Here is a 23,356-nt window from a genome sequence, read left to right as displayed (position 1 = left end):
ACGTTCCATTTTTTCTTTTTTATGATTGGGTTGTGCATTAAATGAAAGTTTGTTCTAATAAATCTTTGTAAGTTTGTATTATTTGCATTTATTATTGCAAATACAACACACTTGTACACAGTACAGCTTCCTTAATACAACAGTGACAGTAAGCCATGTTCAGTTCTTCTTTATACACGCTTCATCCCTCTGACAGCATTTTACAGTCCAAATGATTTTTATGTCTCAGCACTTTGAGCTGCTGCGGCTCTGTGCGGCTGACCTGACTTCATTCCAGTCTGTTAGTCATCAGATTTCAGTCGACGCCGTTTCGCTGCTTTCTACCACCAGCGGTAGTGAGCATAGGCTCTGTTGGCTTCAGCCATCTTGTGCAGCTCGTACTTCTTCTTCATCACGTTGCCCTCTTTGCCAAAGGCCGCCAGCAGCTCCTGGGAGAGTTTTTCATACATGTGCGTGCGTCTGTGTTTGTTGTCCCGGCACTCTGTGATCATCCACTTCATGGCGAGGAAGCGCCGCCTGTTGTCCGTGAGTGGAATGGGCACCTGGGTGGGGTCAGAGGCCAAGAGGAATGCAATTACTTGCCTTTATGCTTCGCAGATATAAGATCAGCAGATGTGTCTAAAAACCAAACCACAAAGACAAACTGTGTGTCCCATTTTTAAAGTGTGGAAGCTGTTGAAAAGCATCATTTGTCCTGTCTCCCTCTCATCAGTTATGGCAGATAGATGCCCCTCCCCGGTGCCAATTCAGCTGGAGATTTCTTCCCGTTAAAGGGGAGTTTTCCCTTCCCACTGTCACCAAATACTTTCTCAGAAGGGTCATGTGACTGTTGGGCTTCTCTCTATATTATTGTAGAGTCTTTATGTTGCCTTGAGGCAACTTGTGACTTGGCTCTATATAAATAAAACTGAATTGAATCTTATTTTTCTGTGTTTTCTGTGCAGGCAGTGGTGTGTCTCATTACTGACCTGGTAGTATTTTCCACCTTTCTGTATGCTGGCTAGCCCAACCACAGGCTTGCAGTTCTCCAGAGCCTGGTGAAAGATGGTGTAGGGGTTACACTCGATCGCTTCCCTCTCCCCCTCAGAAGCTTTGTGATACTTCTCCACCTGCTTCTTCTTTATGTTCTCCAGCGTCTAAACACAAGACAAGCAGTAGTTATCTATTTACCGTTTATTTAGACTGCTGTTGACACCTCTATTTATTATTAACATGTTTTTTTTTACCTGTGTCATTATCTCTCTAGCCAAAACCTTGTTTCCATGTTCCATCATCATGTTGATGAATTTACTGAAAAACAAAGACAAAAATCATCACCTGACATGAACATTCCTATGCACACATCTTTCCTGTTGTTGTGAGCTGAGATGTGAGTCTACCTGATGACTGGGTCATCAAAAACAGAGCTTGAGACTCCGCTGGTGGCTGCCTTGATGGGCCTGAGGGTCTTGAGCTCGCGCTGTTCCTTCTCCTCTGCACTCAGCTCCGTCGCTGGTCGGCTGTAGGCCTCCTTGCTGACTTCAGGTTCCAGATAATAAGGGTTGTATCTGCTCCATCTCACCAGGAACACTCTGCAAACAAATGACAGAACTGAGTTTCACAAAGTTACTGGGTAGTTTGTGTCTGCTGACAGTGTCTCACTGTCAGCTGAAGAAAAAAAAATTAAACTAATCCTAATCTATCAAAAAAAAAAAAAACTTTTTTCGTTTCGCTAAAGCAAATGGTTATGATTGAGGTCATCACCAATTATAACTCAGAGTTAATCAATTGGACCATTTACAAGTAATCTATCACATTAAAACTGTTCAAACATTTTTCACTTTCCTATGGTCACGTATCCTTGAAAACCCTACTGTAAAGCACAAGGCTAAAACCCAAGTACACAGTAAACAGCACCACTAAATAAATCCAATAACAGACTGTCAATACACATCAGAAATGTCTCTGTGAATCAGGAATTTCTTCATTATTTGTCAGTCAATCACCAGATATTCTAGTATTTCTTCTTCTTTCTTTTTCTTTTTTTTTAAATTTAGGCACTCTCAGCTTCTTCCCAGAATTATATAGCTGTGAACTAAATATCTGGATTACAGGCTGCTGGTCAAACAAAGCAAGATACTCTAAAAGATGTCCACAGTCACCACCCACTTCATTTGACACACCTTGCTAGTACTGGGTTGCCTTTTGCATTAATTTTCAATTATTTTAGCATAAAGTCAAAAAGGTGCTGGAAACATTCCTCAGAGATTTGGGTCCATATTGGCATGACAGCACAGACAGTTGCTGCAGATTTGTCACACATCCATTATGTGAATCTCTTGTTCTATCACAAACTAACGATGGTTTATTGGAGATGAGATCTGGTGACTGTGGCAAGTTTGAGATCATGTGAGCTTTGTGACTTGGAGCATTCAGGAAGCAGCAAACCGAAGATGATTAACTCTGGTCATAAAGAGACGTGATCAGCAAAAACACTCAGGTAGGCTGTGGTGTTTAAATGAAAGTTGGTGCTAAGGTACTCAAGGAAAAATATCCACTACACCAATGCTGACCCCACCATCCAAACGTCGCAGCAGAAATCAAGACTCATTACACCAGGTAACGTATTTCCAATCTTTTTATCGAATTTTGTTGAGTCTGTGTAAATTGTAGCCTAATTTTCCTGTTCTTAGCTGACAGAGATGGCAGCCGGTGTGGACTTCTGCAGCTGGAGCTCATCTGCTTCACCTCTCTTCCTCATTCTGATGGTCAGTTTGAACTTGAGCCGGTCGTCTTGACCATGTCTAAATGAACTCAGTTGGTGCCATGTAATTGGCTGAATAGATATTTTGTTAACGAGCAGCTGAACAGGTGTACCTAAAAACAACCGGCCGACGTATATTTGCTGATTTGTTTTATAAATAATATAAAATAATAAGTGAAAACATGCAGATATTAATTACATGTGGGATCCATTTATCATTATTTTCAAAACGATAAGATAATCTGTTGATAAAGAAGAAAACTGTCAATTCTGTCTTAATAAAAATAAAATGTGCTAAACATTACACCCTTCACCTCTTTGGGGGACTGGTTTAAATGTAATACCACAGCTAGTTAGTTTAATTTGTAGTCACTCAAATTATATTAATGTATAAATAACGTACAACTCGAAACCGCCTGCTAATGTGTGCGTGTTAGTAAAAGGGTTGTTTTTCTTTTACCTCGGCGTCCAAGGTTTTAATAATCCTGAGATGGAAGCAGCCATCTTGAAAGTGTGAGCGTCTGTTAGGACCCCGGGTTAGTAGTCTCGCAGGTGCCTTTGGAATAAAAAAAAAAGCTCCTTTCTGAAAATTCTCATTTTACATTTTTAGTGCCAAAATTGAAGAACTATATATTTTAAAATTAGATTTTGTCTTTTTGTGAAATTAATTCCGACAATATTTTTTTTCTTCGGACTCTCGCGCACACGCCGGTGACATCACGCGATGTTTGTAGTGCTATGGCGTACCAGGAAGGGGAGTCGCTTGAATCTTGGCTCAGTGAGTTATTAATCCCATTTTTATTAATTAAATAGCATGGCTGATTAGCTAGACGTGTTGCTCCGCTGTGATGGAGGAGAAAATCAGCGTGTGCAGAAGCTGTCAGCGCCTCGCCGAAAGCGTCTTTCCTGCAGTTTGAGCAGAGATCCAGGCTGCCAGCCCAGTCCAATCACTGTCTGCATGTTTAGCTGAATGGGTGGAGAGCTGTAATAAACACAAGTCTTTTCCAGTGACAGATCAGTGCGTGCAGTGATTGTGCAGAGGCGCGGAGCTCCGCGGATAGTTACCCCTCGCTGTACAGCTTGAGCGCAGCTTTCATGGCAGAAACAGATGGGTGTGGGAGATGAATGCACAACACTGGAAACTGTGGACAATGCATCTGTTATTACACAGGGGAGGAGTTGTAACAGTCACTGCATTGTCGGGGTCAGCACATGGGACTCACATGTGTGTATATAGTTAATGTATATACATACATGTGTGTGTATATATATGTAAGAAATATTGTTTTGTTTTGTTTTGTTTTTTTTGGCTTTTGAGATTTGGATTCTGCAAACATTTAAATAGAATGTATTGTGAAGATTAAACCAGGTAACCCAGGTTACTCAATAAGTTTGTTTACCCAAGACAGGGTTGAGTCAGTGTGTGCTGTATGTGGATGACTGGAAATCTGAGGTGGTGGATAAAGGACTGAATAAACTAAAAAACTAAAAGGATCAGCCACGTCTTTTGACAATCTGCAGAGTAAACATTGCAGAGAAGGAAGCAAGGGGTTTGAGCCCTCAAAGCTTATCACATTTCAGATTTCTCTTAGTAATTAGCCACAGAAACTTAAGGACCCCCAACCCCAAATGTGAATGATAAATATTTATTGATAATGAAGCAGTGAGCAAGGCCTCAGGCTTGGACTGGGGGAGGCTTTCACTGTGGATTGATGCCAGATACCTTTAGACTGGTTAAGGGTGGGGTGGGGCAGGATAACAAGGGCAAACAGGTGTGTGGCGCAAGTAGTTATTTATAGACGCATGACCAGGAGGGGAGTGTTTGGGGCTGTTTATGTACAGGTCTGTGTTTTTAGTTTCAGTCTTTAAAAACTTGGTTGTAGAGAAAGAATAAGGAGGCGATGGTGTAGATGCTTGTGGGATGTCTGTGAGTCTGTTGACTTCAAGTGTTGTGTTTATGTGTCTCGCATATTACCAAATAAAAACAGATTAATATTAAATACATCAAATATAAAACTAGGGACGCAGTGGTTGTGAATTCTGTGTTGATACTGATGTTTAAATGAACATTTTGGCCAATAACAAATCCTGATATTTATGTTGAATTTTTTTTTGTTTTATGTTATTATTTGTTTTGTTTTTTTTGGTTCAGAGCTTTTCTTTTTTCCCTCATCATCACAATGGGTCAGACTAAACTCTGTGTATACAAAGTATTCAGCTGATTAGTCTTAATAATAATACATCACTGATGCCCACTATCAACAGTCCGATAATATCAGATTCTTTAGAAATATTGGTCAGAGAGGATAATTAATGCAGAACTCCTTTTTAGCCTGCTTGTTCTGACTTTGTAAGCAGGATTTTTTACTTGGAGTGAGTAAATGTCAAGCTTTATGTTATATGCAGTTTTCTGATCCAATTTCTGTTTTATTAATATAACGCAAAATCACAACTACAGTGGCCTCCAGGCGTACAATAATACAAAGAAAACCCCAACAATCAGGCAATCCCCTTTGAGCAGGCACATGGTGACAGTGGGAAGGAAAAACTCCCTTTTCACAGGAAGGAACCCATCAGATTCACTGAAGAAGATGCTACTTAAAGGCATATGTTTAGTTGGTGCAATGGTCTTTCTCTTACAGATAAAGCCACCCATCCAACAAACCGGCAAGAGGATTGGGAGTACATCATTGGCTTCTGTGATCAGATCAACAAGGAACTGGAAGGGTAACGTCTAATGCATTTTTATTTTTTTCAACTAGCACAGGAATATATTTATGGATTTATTTTTTCTTTCCGGTCTCTCTTTTTTTTTTTTGCAGTCCCCAGATAGCCGTAACGCTGCTCGTACACAAAATCCACTCTCCACAAGAATGGGAAGCACTTCAAGCTCTGACAGTAAGAAATGCTGCACAGAACCGTCAGCAAGCACATTTTTTACGAACTGCTAAACCAACCATTCACATAAATGTCGTGTGGGCAGGTGCTGGAGGCGTGTATGAAGAACTGCGGCAGACGGTTTCACAATGAAGTCGGAAAATATAGATTTTTGAATGAGCTGATTAAAGTTGTTTCTCCAAAGGTGGGTCGTCTTCAGGTAGGTTTCGTGCTGATAAAACACGTGCTGAGTGGCTAATGAGTCATTGCTTTGTATTTCCAGTACATGGGCGACAGTGCACCTGAGAAGGTGAAATTGAAGATTGTTGAAATGCTGTACAGCTGGACCGTCGCTTTTCCCAGTGAAACCAAGATCGGTGAAGCCTACCAGACGCTGAAGAGACAGGGTATGTGTGGATGTGGATCAGTCAGATTAGCATAAAGGATATAAAGACACATCTTCCTCAGTCCTGTCCTTGCTCTCTTTGACAGGCCTTGTGGCACATGACCCAGAGTTACCGCTGGATAGGACTCTGATCCCTTCTCCTCCAACGCGACCTAAACATCCTGTGTTTGACAACGAGGACATGGGCAAGGTGAGAGATTGCCTCATCCTATTGAAATCATTTGTTTTAGTGTAAATATACTCCGTATACTTATATTATTACAACAAGCAGACTGATGTCTGTGTCTGTGTAGCTGCTTGCTGAGCTTCTCCGGAGTAAAAACCCAGAAGATCTTCAGGAAGCCAACAGATTAATCAAAAACATGGTGAAAGAGGTGAGACATGTCAGACCCTTGTGAATGAGACTATTTACCGCAGCCATTGAGTTCTTTTTCAAATGCACTTTGCACTATTTTTCTGATGTAAAACCCTTTATTGGGTTTTATATTTTGCCAGGATGAGGCACGGGTGCAGAAGGTTACAAAGCGAATTCACACACTGGAGGAGGTGAACATCAACGTCAAGCTACTGACCGAGATGCTGTCCCACTACAATAAAGACAGTTCCACTGACTCAGACAAGGAGATTATTAAGGTGTGCGTCCATGCCATAGACTGTATATAACAGATGGAGGTGACCACTGCGATGTAACCCACTGGCTTGTGAGCTGCCTTTTTGAGATTGATTTTAGTCACCAAAAGTGGCCATAACTGGACAAGATGGTGCAGCTTTGAGTTATCAGCTAGCTAGGTTTGTTCGGAAACTACATCGATAGACTGCGAGATGAATCGCACAGACACAGTCACGTGCTAATTATTGCAAATGAAATAATATCTTCATTTAAAAAATGGAAGCACATTCTTGTTGGACTGTATGAGTACATTTAACCGAATGGATAGCTATGCAATGCTATACTGAATTAAAATGCTCAAAAACGCACAAACACCATAAACATAGCAGACACTTCCAGTTCAGTCATGTGATTTAGCTCAGCAAGGAGCTAACAACTAAAGCCTGCTATGTTGATGACCCACCTGTCATTCAAATGATGGTGGATGGGTGATGATTCGGGCTTGTTTTGCAGCCACAAGGCACCTTGCAGTCATTTTGCCCATGAACCTTTCTGTTTACCAAAGTATTCTGGACACAGTTGGGAGGCCATCCGTCTGACAGCTGAAGCTTGGCTTAAATTGGGTCATGCAGTAGAACAATGACCCCAAGCACAGCAGCACATGTACAACAACAATGTCTAAAGTTGTTGTGAAGGGGGAAAATGACCTACAGGACCCATGCACGTTTTTTTTCTACTGAAAAATTTGAAATTTTAACCTCATATTTGGAACCAGCCTCAAGTGGCCATTTAAGGAACTGCAGTTTTTGGCACTTTGTGTGGAAATTGCTGGTTGGTCCCTGCAGGGGAAAAAAGCACACATACAATTCAACAGGATCATCTTCTTTATTCTTTACTCAACAATCAGAAAATGGAAAAAGTTGGAACAGATATTTTCAATTCAGTATTTAAAGGCACAGATAAAGTAATTCATATTTTGCACTCCAGTAATTTGTTTTATCATTTCATTGTGGGTTGAATGCACCGCGTTTTTTAACAAATATAGTTTGAACCTGATGTTTTCATTTGATATTTTCAAATTCTTTAATGTCTGCCAAGTTTCTAACAGCAGCAGTACACAGCAGCTGGTGTCACATCTGCACGCTAACCGTACAGCACGTCCTTTGTGTCACCTCTCAGGAGCTCTACGAGCGCTGTGACAAGCTGAGACGAGCTGCTTTCAAAATGGCCACTGAGACGGAGGACAATGACACCAGTTTAGGTTTGTCACATTGGTCTCGGTTTGACTGAGCGAGCCCTGTCTTCACTTTTTGTGCGTAAAATCTATAACCACTGACCTTCGACTCCTCAGGTGACATCCTCCAGGCCAGCGATGACCTCTCCAGAGTCATCAACGCCTATAAGAAGATTGTTGAGGGGCAACCAATCAACGGCGACAGTGAAGAACCTCTATCGACAGCTGGTCACAGCGAGAGCGGTCAGTTTTTTTGGGGGGTTTTTTGCTAAAAACTTGATTGCCCTTTTGTATCTAATACATCTGCTGCATTCTCTTTTCATGTCTGTGTCGCTCAGCAGAAACCACAGATACACTGATCGACCTCGCCGGCTTTGATGTTCCGAGCCCTCCACAGCCTGCTGCTCCACCACCCCAGCCCTCACATCCTGTCGCTGCTGATCTCACAGTGATCCCCATCCCCGTCCTGCCTCCTCCCCCCAAACGCCTCGCTGGCAGTCAGGGCAGCAGCCCGAGTCATCCCCCTGCCAGCAAGGCCTCCACTGCACTCTCTCTCCTGGATGATGAGCTACTGTCTCTTGGTAGAGCATCCCCAACGTGTCTCATTGAATTAAAGGAGCAGTTTGACAGTTTTGGAAATGTGCTTTTATTGTGTTTTAGTGAAGCGCTAAATGAGAAAACCATCTAACGAGTCATGTTTTTGTTGTATCTTATGAGAGATAAAGAAAAAAAAGTCTTGTATGATGACAAATGCCTGCATCATCTCCCAGGACTGAATGACCCGCCTACCTCTCAGAGCAGCCAATCAAAACCAAAGCTGGATGAAATCTCCAACCAGTGGAGTTCCTTGCAGGTACTCTAGGATAACTAACTGCAGATATGTAGTCAGTGTGTAACAGTGTGTAAATTATCTTTCCTCCTCCTGTCCTCCACAGGCCCCAGCAACAAGTGTTGGTATGTTTGGCAGCATAGCTTGTTCAGGTCCAGTGGTGCCACCAGCTGAGCCAGCTGTCACCCACAGTCTACAGAACCTGCAGGATCTGGCCATGATGGGCTTTTCAGATCACAAGAGGTGATCTATTCATGTTTTTCCGTCCACTGTTTATTTGAAACCTGTATTTTAAATTCTCAAAGTAGCAAGGTTTCTGCAATTCTGTCTCGTAAAGCACTAATCTGAGGCTATTTTGGCATAAATATCCGATACTTTCCAAGAACAGCATTGTGAGGTCTTATTGGCATTTATTAAATGGGATTTTCAGTTTATCCAACCAGACGACGGCCAGAGGAACCAGCTTTGGAGTGCCTGCAGCAGCACCGCCCCTCGTACCTGTGCAGGGCTCGCCCTCTTCAGCGGCTCTTCTCCAAGGACCCTTGCCTGGCTCCCCAGCCTTGTCCCATGTGAAGGCTCACAGCTTTGACTCAGCCCCAGGAAGTCCGCTGTTTCGCTCTCTGTCCCCTTGCCACCCTCCACTCCAGGGCAGCCCGGCTAGAGCCAATGAAATCTCCCTGAGCAACGTACACGTCCCTCTGGAGGCCATCAGACCGAGTAAGAGACAAAGACAGGGCTCAGCACCTGAGAGGGTAGTTAATGGCTGCCTCTGCTTGACTGGCTATTCTCTGTGTCTTCAGGTAAAGTCTTACCTGTGACTGCATATGACAAGGATGGCGTTCGCATGCTGCTCAACTTTGCTTCTGACTGTCCCCCTGGGCGACCTGACGTGTTGGTAATGGTGGTGTCGATGCTTAATACAGCACCTCTGCCTGTTCACAATGTGGTCCTACAAGCTGCTGTGCCCAAGGTAAAGACATTAACACATCTGTTCTTTCATTGTGGGCATCACCTAGTGTTTGCTTTTGATTGGCTCCTACATTGTGACCTATCACCTACTCATTTCCTGAGCGATGACTGGAAAAGTCTCTCTTTAGATCTCTTGAAATGTTTTGTCTTATCCTCCAACCACAGGATTCATATGTAAGTCAGTGCTGATTTTGGCTTTAAAGTACTTTTTATGGATGTTTTCATTCCTTCTATTATTTTTGTACTATTCAAGATATTTGTGATGAGTAGAGGTTTGATTGAAATCCAAAGTGGCAGTTTAGCTCTATCAGATTACTTCATTTTTCATATGCTGAAATGTTATTGGATGATTGGATGTTTCTTGTCCAATAACACCTTCTAAAAATGTTTAACACAGCTTTAAAACCTTTCCAAGAACACACCCCAGTCAGCCAATAATCTTAAAACTAACTACCTAATGTTGTGAATGTCTTCCTTCTGCCGTTAAAATAGCTCTGACCCACTGGTGCATAGACAGTTCCTCAACTAGCAACAGGTCAGTGCCTTTAGCTCTTTGTTCGTGGCAGTTTTTGCACTGTGTCAGGGTGCATTGTCCAGCTGGGGGGGAACGCTGATGGAGGGAATGTCTTTGCCATAGAGGGGCGTTCTCGGTCTGTTTCTCAAGCTTCACTGCAGAGTATTGCATTATTGCAGATTGATAATAATAATGGATTGGATTTATATAGCGCTTTTCAAGGCACCCAAAGCACTTTACAATGCCACTATTCATTCACTCTCGCATTCACACACTGGTGGAGGCAAGCTACAGTTGTAGCCACAGCTGCCCTGGGGCAGACTGACAGAAGCGAGGCTGCCATATCGCGCCATCGGCCCCTCTGGCCAACACCAGTAGGCGGTAGGTTAAAGTGTCTTGCCCAAGGACACAACGACCAGGACAGAGAGCCCGGGGATCGAACCGGCGACCTTCCAGTTACAGATACGCTTCCCAACCCCCTGAGCCACGGTCGCCCAAATAGACTGTTTGGGGACACTGAGCTGATTTACAGATTAGTCTCTACCCTCACCTGTAGTCACAAGCTTTGGATGTTGACAGAAAGAATAAATTATGCAGATACAAGCAGCAGAAATGAGCTTTCTCTCATTTCTGTGACTGGGTGAAGGGTGACTGGCCTCTCCCTTGGAGACAGAGTGAGGAGTACAATGATTCTGAAGGGACTGAAAGTAGAGCTGCTAGTCTTCTGCTTCAAAAGGAGACAATTGAGGCGGTTTGAGCATTTGACGAGGATGCTCCTGGGCACCTCCTGGCTGAGGTGTTCTGGGCATGTCTGACTGGGAAGCACTGGAGACCTTGATGCACATGATGAAGAGATTACACCTCTCTGGTGTCCTGGGAATGCCTTGGTGTTCCGCTGGATGAGCACTGCTTAGGCTGCTGCTTCCCTGCAAAAGTGATGGATGGATGGACTATTTTAACTGAAAGAAACTTTAATTGTTCACTAATCCACAATGTCTTAAGTTCATCTTTCACTTGTGATATCTGTTGCTCAGTCTCTTTCCTTAAGTCATCTTTCACGATGGATAATCAGTTCCATTCCTCTTTATCTAAGTTCATGCAAAGCTGATATGAGGCTTCAACAGTCTTCATAGTGTAAAATGTCCCTTTGCCACTTACAGCAACAAAAAGAAGAACTGTGAATCCTCTAATAAAGGCGTAAACGAACAGCATTGACTCTTCCTTTTGTCTTCCACCAGTCGATGAAGCTGAAGCTGCAGCCCCCATCGGGAACAGAGCTGGCACCCTTTAACCCCATTCTACCTCCAGCCTCCATTACTCAGATCATGCTGCTGGCCAATCCAGCAAAGGTAGATTACATAATAACACTTCCAGCGGCAACAATATACAAACAATACATAAACTATGTGGACAAAAGTGTTGGACTACGCCGTTTTATCTTTGAATTTAGGTGTTTTAAGCAGTTTTTTTTACAAGTTGGTTATTCTAAATTTCAGTGTGGTGCTGTGATGGGTGTGACCACTGCAACAAGTCAGTTTCTGTTCCAGCATGACTATGCCCCAGTGTACAAAACAAAGTGCATACAGGATCTGTTTGGTGATTGGCCAGCGGAGAATCCTGCCCCCTGAACACCTTTGGGATGAACTAGAGCAAAGATTGCCAGACAACATCATTGTCTCACATCACAGATACTCCAAAATCCTGTACAAAGTCTTCCCCTAAGAGTGGAAGCTGTTATAACTGCAAATCTATGCCTATGGATTTGGAATGGGATGCCATAAAAGCTCCTGTACCTCTAACGTATAGGTAGCCCAACACTTTTGTCCAAATAGTGCATTTTCAGAGCTGCCAATCCTTCTGCGGGAGTGTGTATAATTTGCATGTTCTTTGCTTGTCCTCGCAGGATAAGGTGCGTCTGCGCTACAAGCTGGCTTTTACTCTCGGAGATCGCCCATGCAACGAGGTCGGAGAGGTTGACCAGTTTCCCCCTCCAGAGATGTGGGGTCATCTATAGCAGCGGTGGAGACCGGCTGCTCACCAGGGACAGGCTGGTTCATACTCCATGAAGGGGTGTGAGTGTGCGCATGTGTGTGTGTTCATATCCATCCCAGAGAGACCGGAGGGGGAACGTTTGTTATATTCTTCACTTCAGCTTTACATTCCTTACAATAGTTCATGTTTTGGACGTTGTTATTGCTGAGATGACAACGTCCATCTCAGCAATAACAACAGCAATCACTAAAAGTTTTATTGATGATTGATGCAGCGCTTGCAGATAGCTAACATAGCAAAGATAGACACTGGTATGTAAGGCCTTGGTGCTTATAGGCTATTGACAGATATTTTAATGCATTTTCCCCTAGGGGAAATGGTTTGAAACTGCAATGAATAATGCATTAGAGACTTAAAATGTTGGGTTGATCACAAAAATATTTTAAAAGAAAATAACCTTGAAGTTAGCAGAGCCTGCGCTGCAGATGTGCTTCTATTTATTCGTGTTGCTGAACATTTATACTTGAATATATCCTGAGAGTTGAAGATTAGGCTGACATGAAGGATTCAGTCAGATATCATTGCTGCAGAAAGAGAAGAGGGGCGTGTGTTTTGGATTATTCTATGGATGGATTTTGGATATGTGTGAGTAAATTGTGTTGCTAATGTAGCCCTCTGCTAGGTTATGAAGGAAATGTTGTGCAGCAGGACTTAGATGGTAATGTGTAATTGCAGAAATGCAGTTAGGAGTCCAACACTGGTTTTATTTCATGTTTTCATTTTTAAGATAAATGATTCTCAGTGAGTGGTTGTCCATAGTTTGGTTTTGTATTATTAAACATGTTTACGCTCCTCCTACCAGGCTCAGTATTGGGAGTATTTCTGTCGTAGTTATTTTCTGTTCCTGGTACGACAGTGGATCGCTAAACCCAACAAATGTGAACTGAACCAACCTGAATCTGAATCCAGAACGAAGCAGATTATTATCCAGTATGCAGCAGTGGGATGGAGGGAAACTGTACTCGGTCCTCTCCGACCCCTTTCACTTTCTGCACACCGAAGATGTGGATACATTTATATTTGTTTAGTGATCCACGCTGAGATCCCGTTAAGCCGTCATCAGATTCAATAGGAAGAATCTGTGAACTGTCATCTACAGACCTCTTGGCAGATCTGCCGGCTTTAAAACTTGGACTTTGCTACAAAAAAGGTCCTGCAGCCACCTCAGCCTGTTTTGCAATCGATAAGTTTACATTTTTTAAGTTATCTCAAAATTTCAACGTAATAACTCAAACTGCTGAAATTTAAACAAACTTCTGTAATATTTGGATGAAGTCACTTTTCTTTCAGGCCTGCTTCACAGAGGGTAGAGCAGATAATCTTGCTCTGTGGACTATAACCTGTGCATAGAGTGATTTACCAAATGCAATTTGGCAACTACAAACAGTCTGTCAAGTGTTGATAGTGAAGAGTGACATTCGTGTTGCTGCTGTAACATGTTTGATAGATGGTCGTCCATATGACAGGTTCACTAATCTGGGCTGAGGTATTACCAGGTTCTGTTAGTGGTCTTTGGGTTCACGGCCATCTTCCTTCCCAAATTGTCATGTGGGCGGAGCTATTTAAAAACAGAATCCAGGTTGTTTCAGTTTTTCTTGTTTTACAGTAACCCAGGCCAGTATTATCCAGGGACATCTCAAAGCTTTAAATATTTTTATACCCAGACTAAGAATTATGTTTTATCAAAGACTTCAGCTTTTTTTTCGGACCTTACATGCGCTCTAAAACACATTTAGACAATGTTTGATCCATTCATATTCCCACATCTCAACATAAAAAGGACCAACCAACCTACAATTTAAAGCGCTACACTGAAGGCGCTGAATACTTGAGTTCATGATTTTATTCATTTAAAATGAACTCAGAACATTCAGGGGTCTGAACGCTTTGACTTCACTGCGCCCCATCTCTGATAGTCCTCTATTCATCATACTGGATGTACAGAAGTGTGTTTACTGTACATAGCATCTAATGTAATGTACCTGCTGTTTGGTGTATGACAACTTCTGTGAAAATGTGACTTGTAGATTTGGGGAGAGTGTTAGGACTGTATATATAAAGGGATGATGTGTCATTTCTTTGCTGCATGAAAAAAATAAAGAGTCTTCATGGATGTTTGATGTTCTGAAGTCATTTTGCTTGACAAACCATCTCCAAAAAGGTCAGATTTCAATGAGTATCATGAAGTGTTTTATTATCAAAGAGCACATTGTGATTAATGATTCTTTAATATATACAGTACAAAAATGCAAAGTCAAACTTTTATATTTCCACCGTTCCCTCTTTGACTATCGCTTGAGCCAGATTCCTGGCCAGAGCGAGTCTCAGGAGCTCCACTTTGGTCACCTCTACGTCTTCCTCCTGCAACGACAAAAACACTCAAATAAAAAGATGAAGCAATCTAGTAAGACTTCCAGAGTGACATCTGCCTACATGTCATCTTAAAATTAAAACAGTGGTGATAGCAGCACCAAATATTAAACATGCGGTTAGAAGCAGCTATTAGAGAGCTTTTAGTCTGATTGTGTGGAAGGGAATAAGGCCATGTGAGGACATGCATACCTGCATAGGCCTGTCTGTGCTGGATGTAGTAATGTTCAGGGAGGAGGTGAGCTCCTCTAAACAGAACATCAGCTCATAGGTTTGATCTGCTGTGAAGATCACCTGAGAAGAAGAAATCACTGTTGTTGTAGGGCAGCAACAACTGATTCAGACGTACAACTCTGGTTACACCATAATTAGGACATCAAAGTTTATGTTGTTCAGTTTAAATCCGCACCAGTTTGGGGGACACTGCAGTTTATTGTGGTGGTATCATGCAGACTGCAGTAGAAAATATCTCGGTCGTACATTTCAGTATCAGATTTCTTTAGGGCTGCTCGATTATGGCAAAAATGATAATCACGATTATTTTCACTGAAATTGAGATCTCGATTATTTGACGATATTTATTTAACCCTTTAAGACCTACTATAGAACCAAGTCCGCCAGAGCTTATATTATTTTTTTACATGTTGTAGTGCCATTTGTGGGAGCATTTCAAGTTGCTATACAACTGTTATAGCCCATATTTTAATAATATGTATGCATTAAGTCCATAGTAACTACATTAATTGCAAAAAAGTGCAATAAACTACAAAAAAATTGAAAATCGTTTTTGTTTTGTTTTTTTTACATATATTTCTACTTGGAGAAATTTAAGAGGCTTATCCCTCAAAACTTTAAATACAAAAAAGTTGCAAAAAATAGTTTACAACAACAGGAAATTTATTTTGAGTGTCTTCATAGTTTTATTTTGGAGATACACCAATTTTTATATACTAGAGGAAAAACGAAAAAGCAATCCTATGATGCAAATTTGCAAAGAAAACAGCATGTGCATCAAAATAAACTATTTCCAGCAGTGCAATTCGAGTTCTAAGCATCCCAGAAACTATTCAGAAAAGTATAGAGTCAAACATGACTTATAAAAACACCAGTATAGGCTTTTAAGGCCTACAAGTAAAAAACTACATTTTCCGCGAAAATGACGTCACTTCCGGTTTCGGGCAGGAAATGGCAGACATGCGATAGTTCGCGCTGACGTCTGTTTCACTGTGGGAAGTGTTACGAACAGCTGATCGGATCAGCAAAGCGTGTTTCTGGAATATTATGTTTTTGTTCCTGCAAGCGCTTTTTATGCAATTTTTGCAAAGCTATATGTGGAAGGAAACCGTGACCGAGGACAAGCTGATGGCATGAGATGTAAGTACAACTCCTCCGGTTTCATATGCAAAACAAATTATTGCGCTAGCTTACACGGTTCAGGTTCTACAGGGATTTAAAAATAGTTACACAAAACGGAGCGTGCTGCTCTGACCGGCTTTAAAGGGTTAACAATAACAATGTATTGAATAATGACTTTTAAAAATAATATAAAATAGTGTGCAACACCACTGAAGTTTTTTTTACTTCTCTTTTCAACCAACGGCAGTCACTCTCCTCTCCAAATAACTTCTGCTTAGCTTTCCGAGCTTCCCTCGGGTCCTCTTAATCAGCGGTCTCCAACCTTTTTTGCGCCACGGACCAGTTTATGCCCGACAATATTTTCACGGACTGGCCTTTAAGGTGTCGCGGATAAATGAGGGAGGGGCTAATAATCGGCTCAGTCATTTTTAATGATCGTTGAAAGCCCAGATCGTAATCGTGATTAAAATTCGATTAATTGAGCAGCCCTAGATTTCTTGTAATTATCACACTAATTTTGTCCAAAACTGGACTTGTTGCTGGTGACTAACCTCTTTCTGCTCCAGCAGTGGCAGAGCATCGGTCAGCAGAGTCATCCAGAAGCTTTGTGGAGCAATCTTTGCAGTCATCAGGGAGAGGAGCAGCTTTGCCGCCTCCCTGAAACGCTTCTCTCCGTACAGCTTGTGGAACTCGCGGTACTTTCCTGAGAAAGAACATAAAGCAGAGTTTTCACACTCAGATGTGCTCAAATTATCCAGGAGGTTTTGTGCATGTTCCTCCTCAGTTCACAAACAGCAATAATCTATAGGAACGTATTTTATCTGTGTTTATCTCATATTTTTACTGATTTTTCAGTAGTAAAACGCACCATGGCATGCTGTTGCACTAAACAACAGGCTAGCTTTATTTAGACGTCTGTGTGCACATTTATGTGTCTGAGACTCATGTGAACTGAAGCTGGTCTGACTGAATGTCCCGTCACTTCATGTGTTGACTGAACTTGTGAGAATGACGCAGTGGCTGAGTCACAAGTGGGGCGGTGCTACTAGTCCTCCAGTAACTGTGTATTCCCCGAGCATACCGAGAAAAGTCAGCCTGTCGCTGAGGAGCATTGCCGGGCCCAAGTTATCAATCAGGTCCAGATCAGAGAAGGTCCCTTTGGCACAGTAATCCTGTAGGAACCTAAAACACAAGTATACACATAAACACACCACAGAACCCATAACACAAACATTCAGAGGGCAGAAGGGTTGGTTGCTGTTTGATGGTATAGGAACATGTTCACAGTGGAAGCAGTACTAAACAGGAAGAGACCACACTTCCTGCTAAGGCCAATAGGGAGAGAGGGGGGGGGGGTGAAGTAACAGTATCTGGGATCTTTACAATTATAATGAAAGAAACTAACCTCTCTGAAATCAGGGTGGCAAATGCAGCATCTTTGGCTCTTATACTCCATGAGAGAGCAGAGCCCAGCCTATTGTTCCTCAGAGCCCGCATAGCCATGATCTTACAAATACTCCGTACTGCATAAACACACACACAAAAAAAAATGTTTTAGGTCTCTCCTGCACTGGAAAAACAAAAACAGCCCCATCTTTGTTTCTAAGAGTTAAGAAGCAACATGTTACCTTGTTCTGACATTTGCCTCTGCTCACAAACCCTCAGCACCTTGAGAGCTTTACGCTCCGTCTCTAAAGGGACGCGCTCTATCTGAAGCTCCAGGTAGACACGACCAAACTCTGGACAGTGATCAAAGTAATCCACAGCCAACTGCCAAAGGCTAAACACAGAAAAACATGCTCAATCATGACAGTGATAACCTACACTTCAGCTTACCCTGTACTAGGTCAATTAGAGGAAATGATTGTTTAACTAGATTAACAGGATAAAAATAACTGTTCTGGGAGCCACGTTAGTCACACCCTGTGTAAATCTAAACAAAAGCAAATATATTATACATCATTACACTGAACCTTGGGATGAGCGTACCTGTGATGAGTGAAGAGACCAGAAGCATATTCTAGAAGGAGAAACTCTCTCAAGTTGGAGCCAAAGCTAAACACACACACACACACACACACACACACACACACGGTTTGGTAAATATTGGCTAATGAAGTGTACAACCAAATTAAAAGGTAAACAAGTTCAAAAACAGACAATCGGCATCCTTACTGGAGATTATGAGACTGCAGGAGTTTGCAATGATCCAACAAATCTGTCAAATGGGCCACGAACCACCAGTTGTTGAGAGCAATGCTAAAAGGAAACAATTAAGGTAGTTTATGAACCACCCCACATTCGTATGCTGCATGTAACACACACACACACACACACATATGGCAGGATGCAAAAAAAAAAAAAAAAAGTTGTCTTACCTGCACTCCTTGATGACTTGATGGATGTCAAACTCAAAGGCAGCAAGTAAGATGTTGTCCAGGGGCTCTGGGACGCTCCTCGAGTCCAGAAACATCGTCATGCACGACTGCAGTGCGCACACATACAAACAAGATACACAAACAATAAATCAGGGGCTGCTGTACATTTTTTACAATCAAATTTCAAACTGTAAATCATAGAGCCACATGAACTGGTTGAAATTTGCGACAGACGATGTAACACGCAAATATTTTAAAAAAAAATTATTCTACCACAGTATTTACAGGATATCTGACAAGGTTTTAAAAAAAAATGCAATACTTTTTAAGACTAAACCAGCAGTGATTCTAAAATGCTGAATGATGTGAGAATATGGTATACCTGAGCATAATAATGCAACTCTGTGAGTTTCACTGTGGGGTGGCAGAAGAGAAGTCTCGTGACCAGAAAGTGATACCAGGTACCCAGCAGCTCCTTGTGATCCAGCAAAGTGTCTTCATCTCCCAGAAGGATCTAAGGTGAAATGGGGTGGGGACATTTAAAAAAAAAAAAATAGCCTAACTGTTGCTGGATGTTTGCACTGACCCTTCAATAATGAACTTCCTCACTCACCTTGCAGATGAGCTCCAGATGTCGGTTGCTGGCGAACGAGTTGTCCTGCAGGCAGCGGTCCACCTCCTCGTGCCAGTGCCTCCACTTTACATCAAACTCTGTGAGCGTCTGAGTGCCACCAGGCTGAGGGAACATTACAGAAAATTCAGAGGTGTGAGTCAGCACGGGTCGGCTCATGCGCTCATCTTGTGTTTAGGCTGCGTTAGAGAAATCGCTGCACTGAATGAACACAAACATGTTGTACTTAATCCCTTTACTGTCTGAATGATGTATGTGAAAGCAACAGAAACTTTAGCAAAGAAGTTTTGAACAGATTTGTAGATTTTCATTTCACCACCAGCAAAATAAAGAGGCTTAAATTCATTTTAGTCCACAGCAGCACATTTGATGTTTGATACACTTTAACTTATAGGAGACCATTTATTATCATTTTATATCATCATACTGTGTATTTGCAGCCTAGAGATAATTTCCTCTAATGTCACATCCACAGCCCATTAAGAAAACATCAAGAACCTGTGTGATTAATTTCTGATTGTAAAATTAACAGTGCACACTTTCACAATAATCCCATTTAGAAGCATGATTAAAATAATTTCAGCTATCGTTCAAAGGAAATAAACCACTGCATTTTTATCTTACATTGTAGAAGGGCATCTTGCTGAGCAAGGTATCCATCTGCTTGTACATGCTCCTGGCAGCAGGCTGTAGGTTGGCCTGTTTCACCAGCATCTGTCTGACTTCTTCCAACCTGCCCTGCAGCACATAACTCACCACCTGAGCACACACACACACGCCATGTGATCACTCACATCTCTCCAGAGAATTCATATCAGACAAAACACAGATGAAGAAGCAAATGCAGAACACCAACAGTGCACATGTCACTTTAAAGATGTAACTGTGCGCACATGCTGCACCTACCACGTCCCAATAGTCGCGGTGCTCGGCAGGGCTCTCACTTTGGAGCACCTCCCTGGCCTTCTCGTCCACGTCAGCCTTATGTAACCTTACCCAGTCCAGCAGGTGGAGCAACAGGGAGCCCGCTGAAAATACAGACACACCCATGTTGCACATACATTTGTTTGGGTGTTTCTCCAACCCCAAAATCCAGTCATAAGATGCAGATTCTAACCTGGAGCAGCATCGATGAACAGCACTTCACACAGATTCCAGATCAGTTCTATGGCCAAAAGAATGGACACCTTTAACAAAAAGCAGATCAGGGTCAGGATAGTGCCACTAAACAATGTAATGAAATGTATATCCGAGTAAAAAACTGAATGTGGATTCTTCCTCACTAACTGAGCATTAACGTCCCCTTTTAAATACAGGCTGTTTGATTGTGGTCATAAAACCCACAGAGATGTGACATGCTACTCAATTAAATCATACATGCTCTGTATGTGAACTAGTCCAGGGAAAGTTATTGCCACACAAACATTAGTACTTACCTGATTTCCACACTGCGTGGCCAACTCTGTATTTTTGGTAGAAACTGCAAAAAAGAAAAGTTCTTTTCTGAGTAATCACACACCTTTCCTGTGTTTTTATTGTATAAACAAGACTATAAAATAGAAATCTGAAAAAACTGCCAAAACTTTTATGGTTACATCAACTCAAAATTTTTGCCAAAAGAAGCATATTTTCAAAAGTATTACCTGCAACTTGCTGAAGTTCCTCCATACAAGCACGGATCACGGATCGATAATTTTTGCTGATACTAACAAATCTAAGGAGTAAGGCAGAGGTAAAATTGTAAAACATACAATGTGGGTGCTGCTTTGTGTGACTTTTGCAACTATTGTTATGCCACTGATATGCAATCCAACAATTTGAACAAACAGAGGTTAGATTGCATCACGCGCCCTTACTGGGGTTTTTTACTCTTGCTAGGGAGGTCCTCTCTAATTGTCTGCAGGCCAACGAAGATGTGGTGAGACTCGTTAAAAAGCTTGCGTAAAATGGGGGAATATATGTCCTCATCTTTCCTGATCTCATGGATGAACGAGCAACCTGATCCTGAAGCACCTGAAACAAAGGCAGGAGGTGAAAGAACAACAGCAATATTATAGTTATTGTCATTGCACATATGCAACAAAATTTAAATGTCTGAAAAAGACGGCTCAAAATATGTTTACTGAAAACATATATTTGCACATCTCTAAAAGTAACCATAAAAAAATATAGTAAAACACATCATACAGTGCTATGGAAAATAATCCCCCCCCCTTCCTGATTGCTTATTTTTGTCTATTTATCTGATCATGTCACACTTACATGATCAGATAAATAGATAAATTTTAATACTAGACAAAGACAATGCTGTTTTTAAATGATTTCATTTATTAGGAAGGAAAAAAAAGGTTATCCAAACCTAATTGTCCCAGGGCTAAGCATGTTTTTAATCCCGTTACCTCTTGTGTAAATCTAACATAGCATTTCATAAAAGAACATCATATAAGCAGTCATACATGGTGGTGGTAATGTGATGGTGTGGAGCTGCTAGGTGAAACCATGAATTCTAATCACTCTATGATGATTCGAAACACACAACCTTAATTTATATTTTATTCCTTCCTAGTTAAATTTACCCTTTTTAATTTTTCATATTTATTTCCTATCTTATTCATAGCCTTTCCTTTTTTTGTTTTCTTTAGGTCACGAGCAGTTGTCCAAGCATTTCACTACATATCGTACTGTGTATGACTGTGTACGTGACAAATAAAATTTGAATTTGAATTTGAACAAGGAGGTCCACCTCTGAATGTCTCACAAAAACCCAAATGTAAGGTTTTGGAGTGCAATTCTAGACTTAAATCCAATTGTGATGAATTGGAAAAACCTTAAACAAGTCGTTCACACTTGAAAACCCTACAATGTGGCTGAATTAAATAAAGTCTGCCAAGATGAGTGGGTCACAGCGATGTAAAAGACTTGCTGCCAGTTATCACAAACGCTTGATTGCATTACTTGCTGCCAACGGTGGCACAGCCAGTTATTAAGTTTGGGGGGCAATTATCTTTTTTAAAAAACAAACAAACAAAAACACAGGGCCAGATAGCGCTGAATACATTTTTTCTGTTAATAAATGCAACCGTCATTTAAAAATTGCCTTTTATATTTAATCTGGTCATCTTTGTTCATCAAAAATCCAAATGTTTTTGATAATATGAAACATTAAAGTGTGACAAACACACAAAAATTAAGACAGCATTTTACAGGCATTCACTAAACCATTCATTCTCTTAAAAAGAAAAAGAGATAGAGGAAAACTGGGAAAGTATACATGGTGCCTTGTACTAATTTTGAAGCATACCTGATGCTTTGTATCGTGTCTCATATACAAGAATATCACCAGGACCCCATGCAAATCCCATGTGCTTTCCATCACTGATTGCAGGGATATTCTGCAATTAAAAAAAATAAAAAATACAAACACTGTTACTACACTGAAAATAATGTGAATAACATGACGAGAGTTAAAATTAAATGATTCCGTTTCATATTTAATTCTAATATTATGTGAGAAGGTTGAGTGGTGACTGGGACATGGTCTAGCTATATTACTAACTCAAACTGTAATTAATGCTGCTAGTAATTCTAACTCATCTTCTTATAATCTTGCCACTTTTACACTTGTGACATGGCTGAGTGTGTGCCCCTTAACATTTCTTGACAACGTACAATATAAATATTCAAACGGGTCGTTGAAATAGGTGTTTGCGAAAGTTAGCCTGTTAGCAAAGCCATTTAGTGGCAATAAGGAATTAAAAACACTAAGCTACAATGGCTACTTACAGTAATAGTGGGCTCAACGTCTACCTCCTCCATATGTGAACAATATCATCGACACAGAAAAGACAACAATGGGAACTTTTTTGGCTATAAACACGCCATGAACTGCAAATGTGGACCGGTACTGCTTACGCGCCTCGCTCTTTCAGTCGAAAGTACCTGCTGCGCATGCGTTAAGATGTCACCGAAAGGGGTGCCCGTCTACCTGCCTGTTTTTCCGTCGGCTGAGCTTGACTCGGGATTTTGGATTTATCGCGACAAATGCAGATAACACAGCTTATCACTAACCTTATAACTGCCTGCCCGGACTCACCTACGAAAGGTCATTACCAGCATTAAGAAGCTGGGTTTGTCTTTTGCTATCCACGAACATGCTACCCCCACTAATGTCTCCACTTGAATCTGTGAAGAATCAGTGCAGCTTTGCCCTGTACTCTTACAGTTTGAGTTCGTAAAGGCCACCATTGGTTCAGTACACCTACACATCACCATCAGGCAAAACAAAAAAACAAGATGGCCACTGGTATTTAAAGGGTTAAAACGAAAAAGGAAATGGAAAAGTGCACATATCGCTCTCCCCATGCAGTGAGGATCATGTGTGGTGATG

At 41.5% G+C, this 23,356-nt stretch overlaps 3 protein-coding genes across 3 annotated transcripts; 1 reads left to right on the top strand and 2 right to left on the bottom strand.

The window, feature by feature from the left end:
* Positions 1–122: 122 nt before the first annotated feature.
* Positions 123–3,259, bottom strand: mrps7 (mitochondrial ribosomal protein S7). Its single transcript, XM_085352362.1, has 5 exons — positions 3,204–3,259; positions 1,380–1,571; positions 1,227–1,290; positions 969–1,136; positions 123–542 (listed from the first exon to the last, which is right to left on the bottom strand). The coding sequence occupies exons 1-5, from the start codon at positions 3,245–3,247 to the stop codon at positions 321–323; spliced, it is 690 nt and encodes a 229-aa protein (XP_085208488.1). The 5' UTR covers positions 3,248–3,259; the 3' UTR covers positions 123–320.
* Positions 3,260–3,464: 205 nt separating this feature from the next.
* Positions 3,465–12,221, top strand: gga3b (golgi associated, gamma adaptin ear containing, ARF binding protein 3b). The gene is made up of 17 exons (XM_085352363.1): positions 3,465–3,521; positions 5,386–5,470; positions 5,566–5,641; positions 5,727–5,825; positions 5,904–6,027; positions 6,113–6,216; positions 6,320–6,400; positions 6,522–6,659; positions 7,816–7,897; positions 7,988–8,113; positions 8,212–8,451; positions 8,641–8,723; positions 8,806–8,942; positions 9,130–9,416; positions 9,500–9,669; positions 11,421–11,531; positions 12,086–12,221. The coding sequence occupies exons 1-17, from the start codon at positions 3,482–3,484 to the stop codon at positions 12,194–12,196; spliced, it is 2,094 nt and encodes a 697-aa protein (XP_085208489.1). The 5' UTR covers positions 3,465–3,481; the 3' UTR covers positions 12,197–12,221.
* Positions 12,222–14,496: 2,275 nt separating this feature from the next.
* Positions 14,497–22,883, bottom strand: nup85 (nucleoporin 85). The gene is made up of 19 exons (XM_085352361.1): positions 22,753–22,883; positions 22,271–22,361; positions 20,826–20,982; positions 20,613–20,683; positions 20,406–20,449; positions 20,087–20,156; positions 19,876–19,997; positions 19,594–19,728; positions 18,952–19,074; positions 18,721–18,852; positions 18,339–18,445; positions 18,136–18,219; positions 17,950–18,015; positions 17,589–17,740; positions 17,366–17,483; positions 17,042–17,142; positions 16,512–16,663; positions 14,797–14,898; positions 14,497–14,595 (listed from the first exon to the last, which is right to left on the bottom strand). The coding sequence occupies exons 1-19, from the start codon at positions 22,783–22,785 to the stop codon at positions 14,497–14,499; spliced, it is 1,959 nt and encodes a 652-aa protein (XP_085208487.1). The 5' UTR covers positions 22,786–22,883.
* Positions 22,884–23,356: the final 473 nt, after the last annotated feature.

This window comes from Diplotaxodon limnothrissa, linkage group LG4 (assembly GCF_057381915.1).
Source record: "Diplotaxodon limnothrissa isolate DT_005_m linkage group LG4, D_limnothrissa_male_GT1.1, whole genome shotgun sequence".
In the NCBI taxonomy this organism is placed as follows: Eukaryota; Metazoa; Chordata; class Actinopteri; order Cichliformes; family Cichlidae; genus Diplotaxodon; species Diplotaxodon limnothrissa.
Note: the sequence above shows the minus strand (reverse complement) of the source record. Positions and strands in the feature narration are given on the sequence as shown.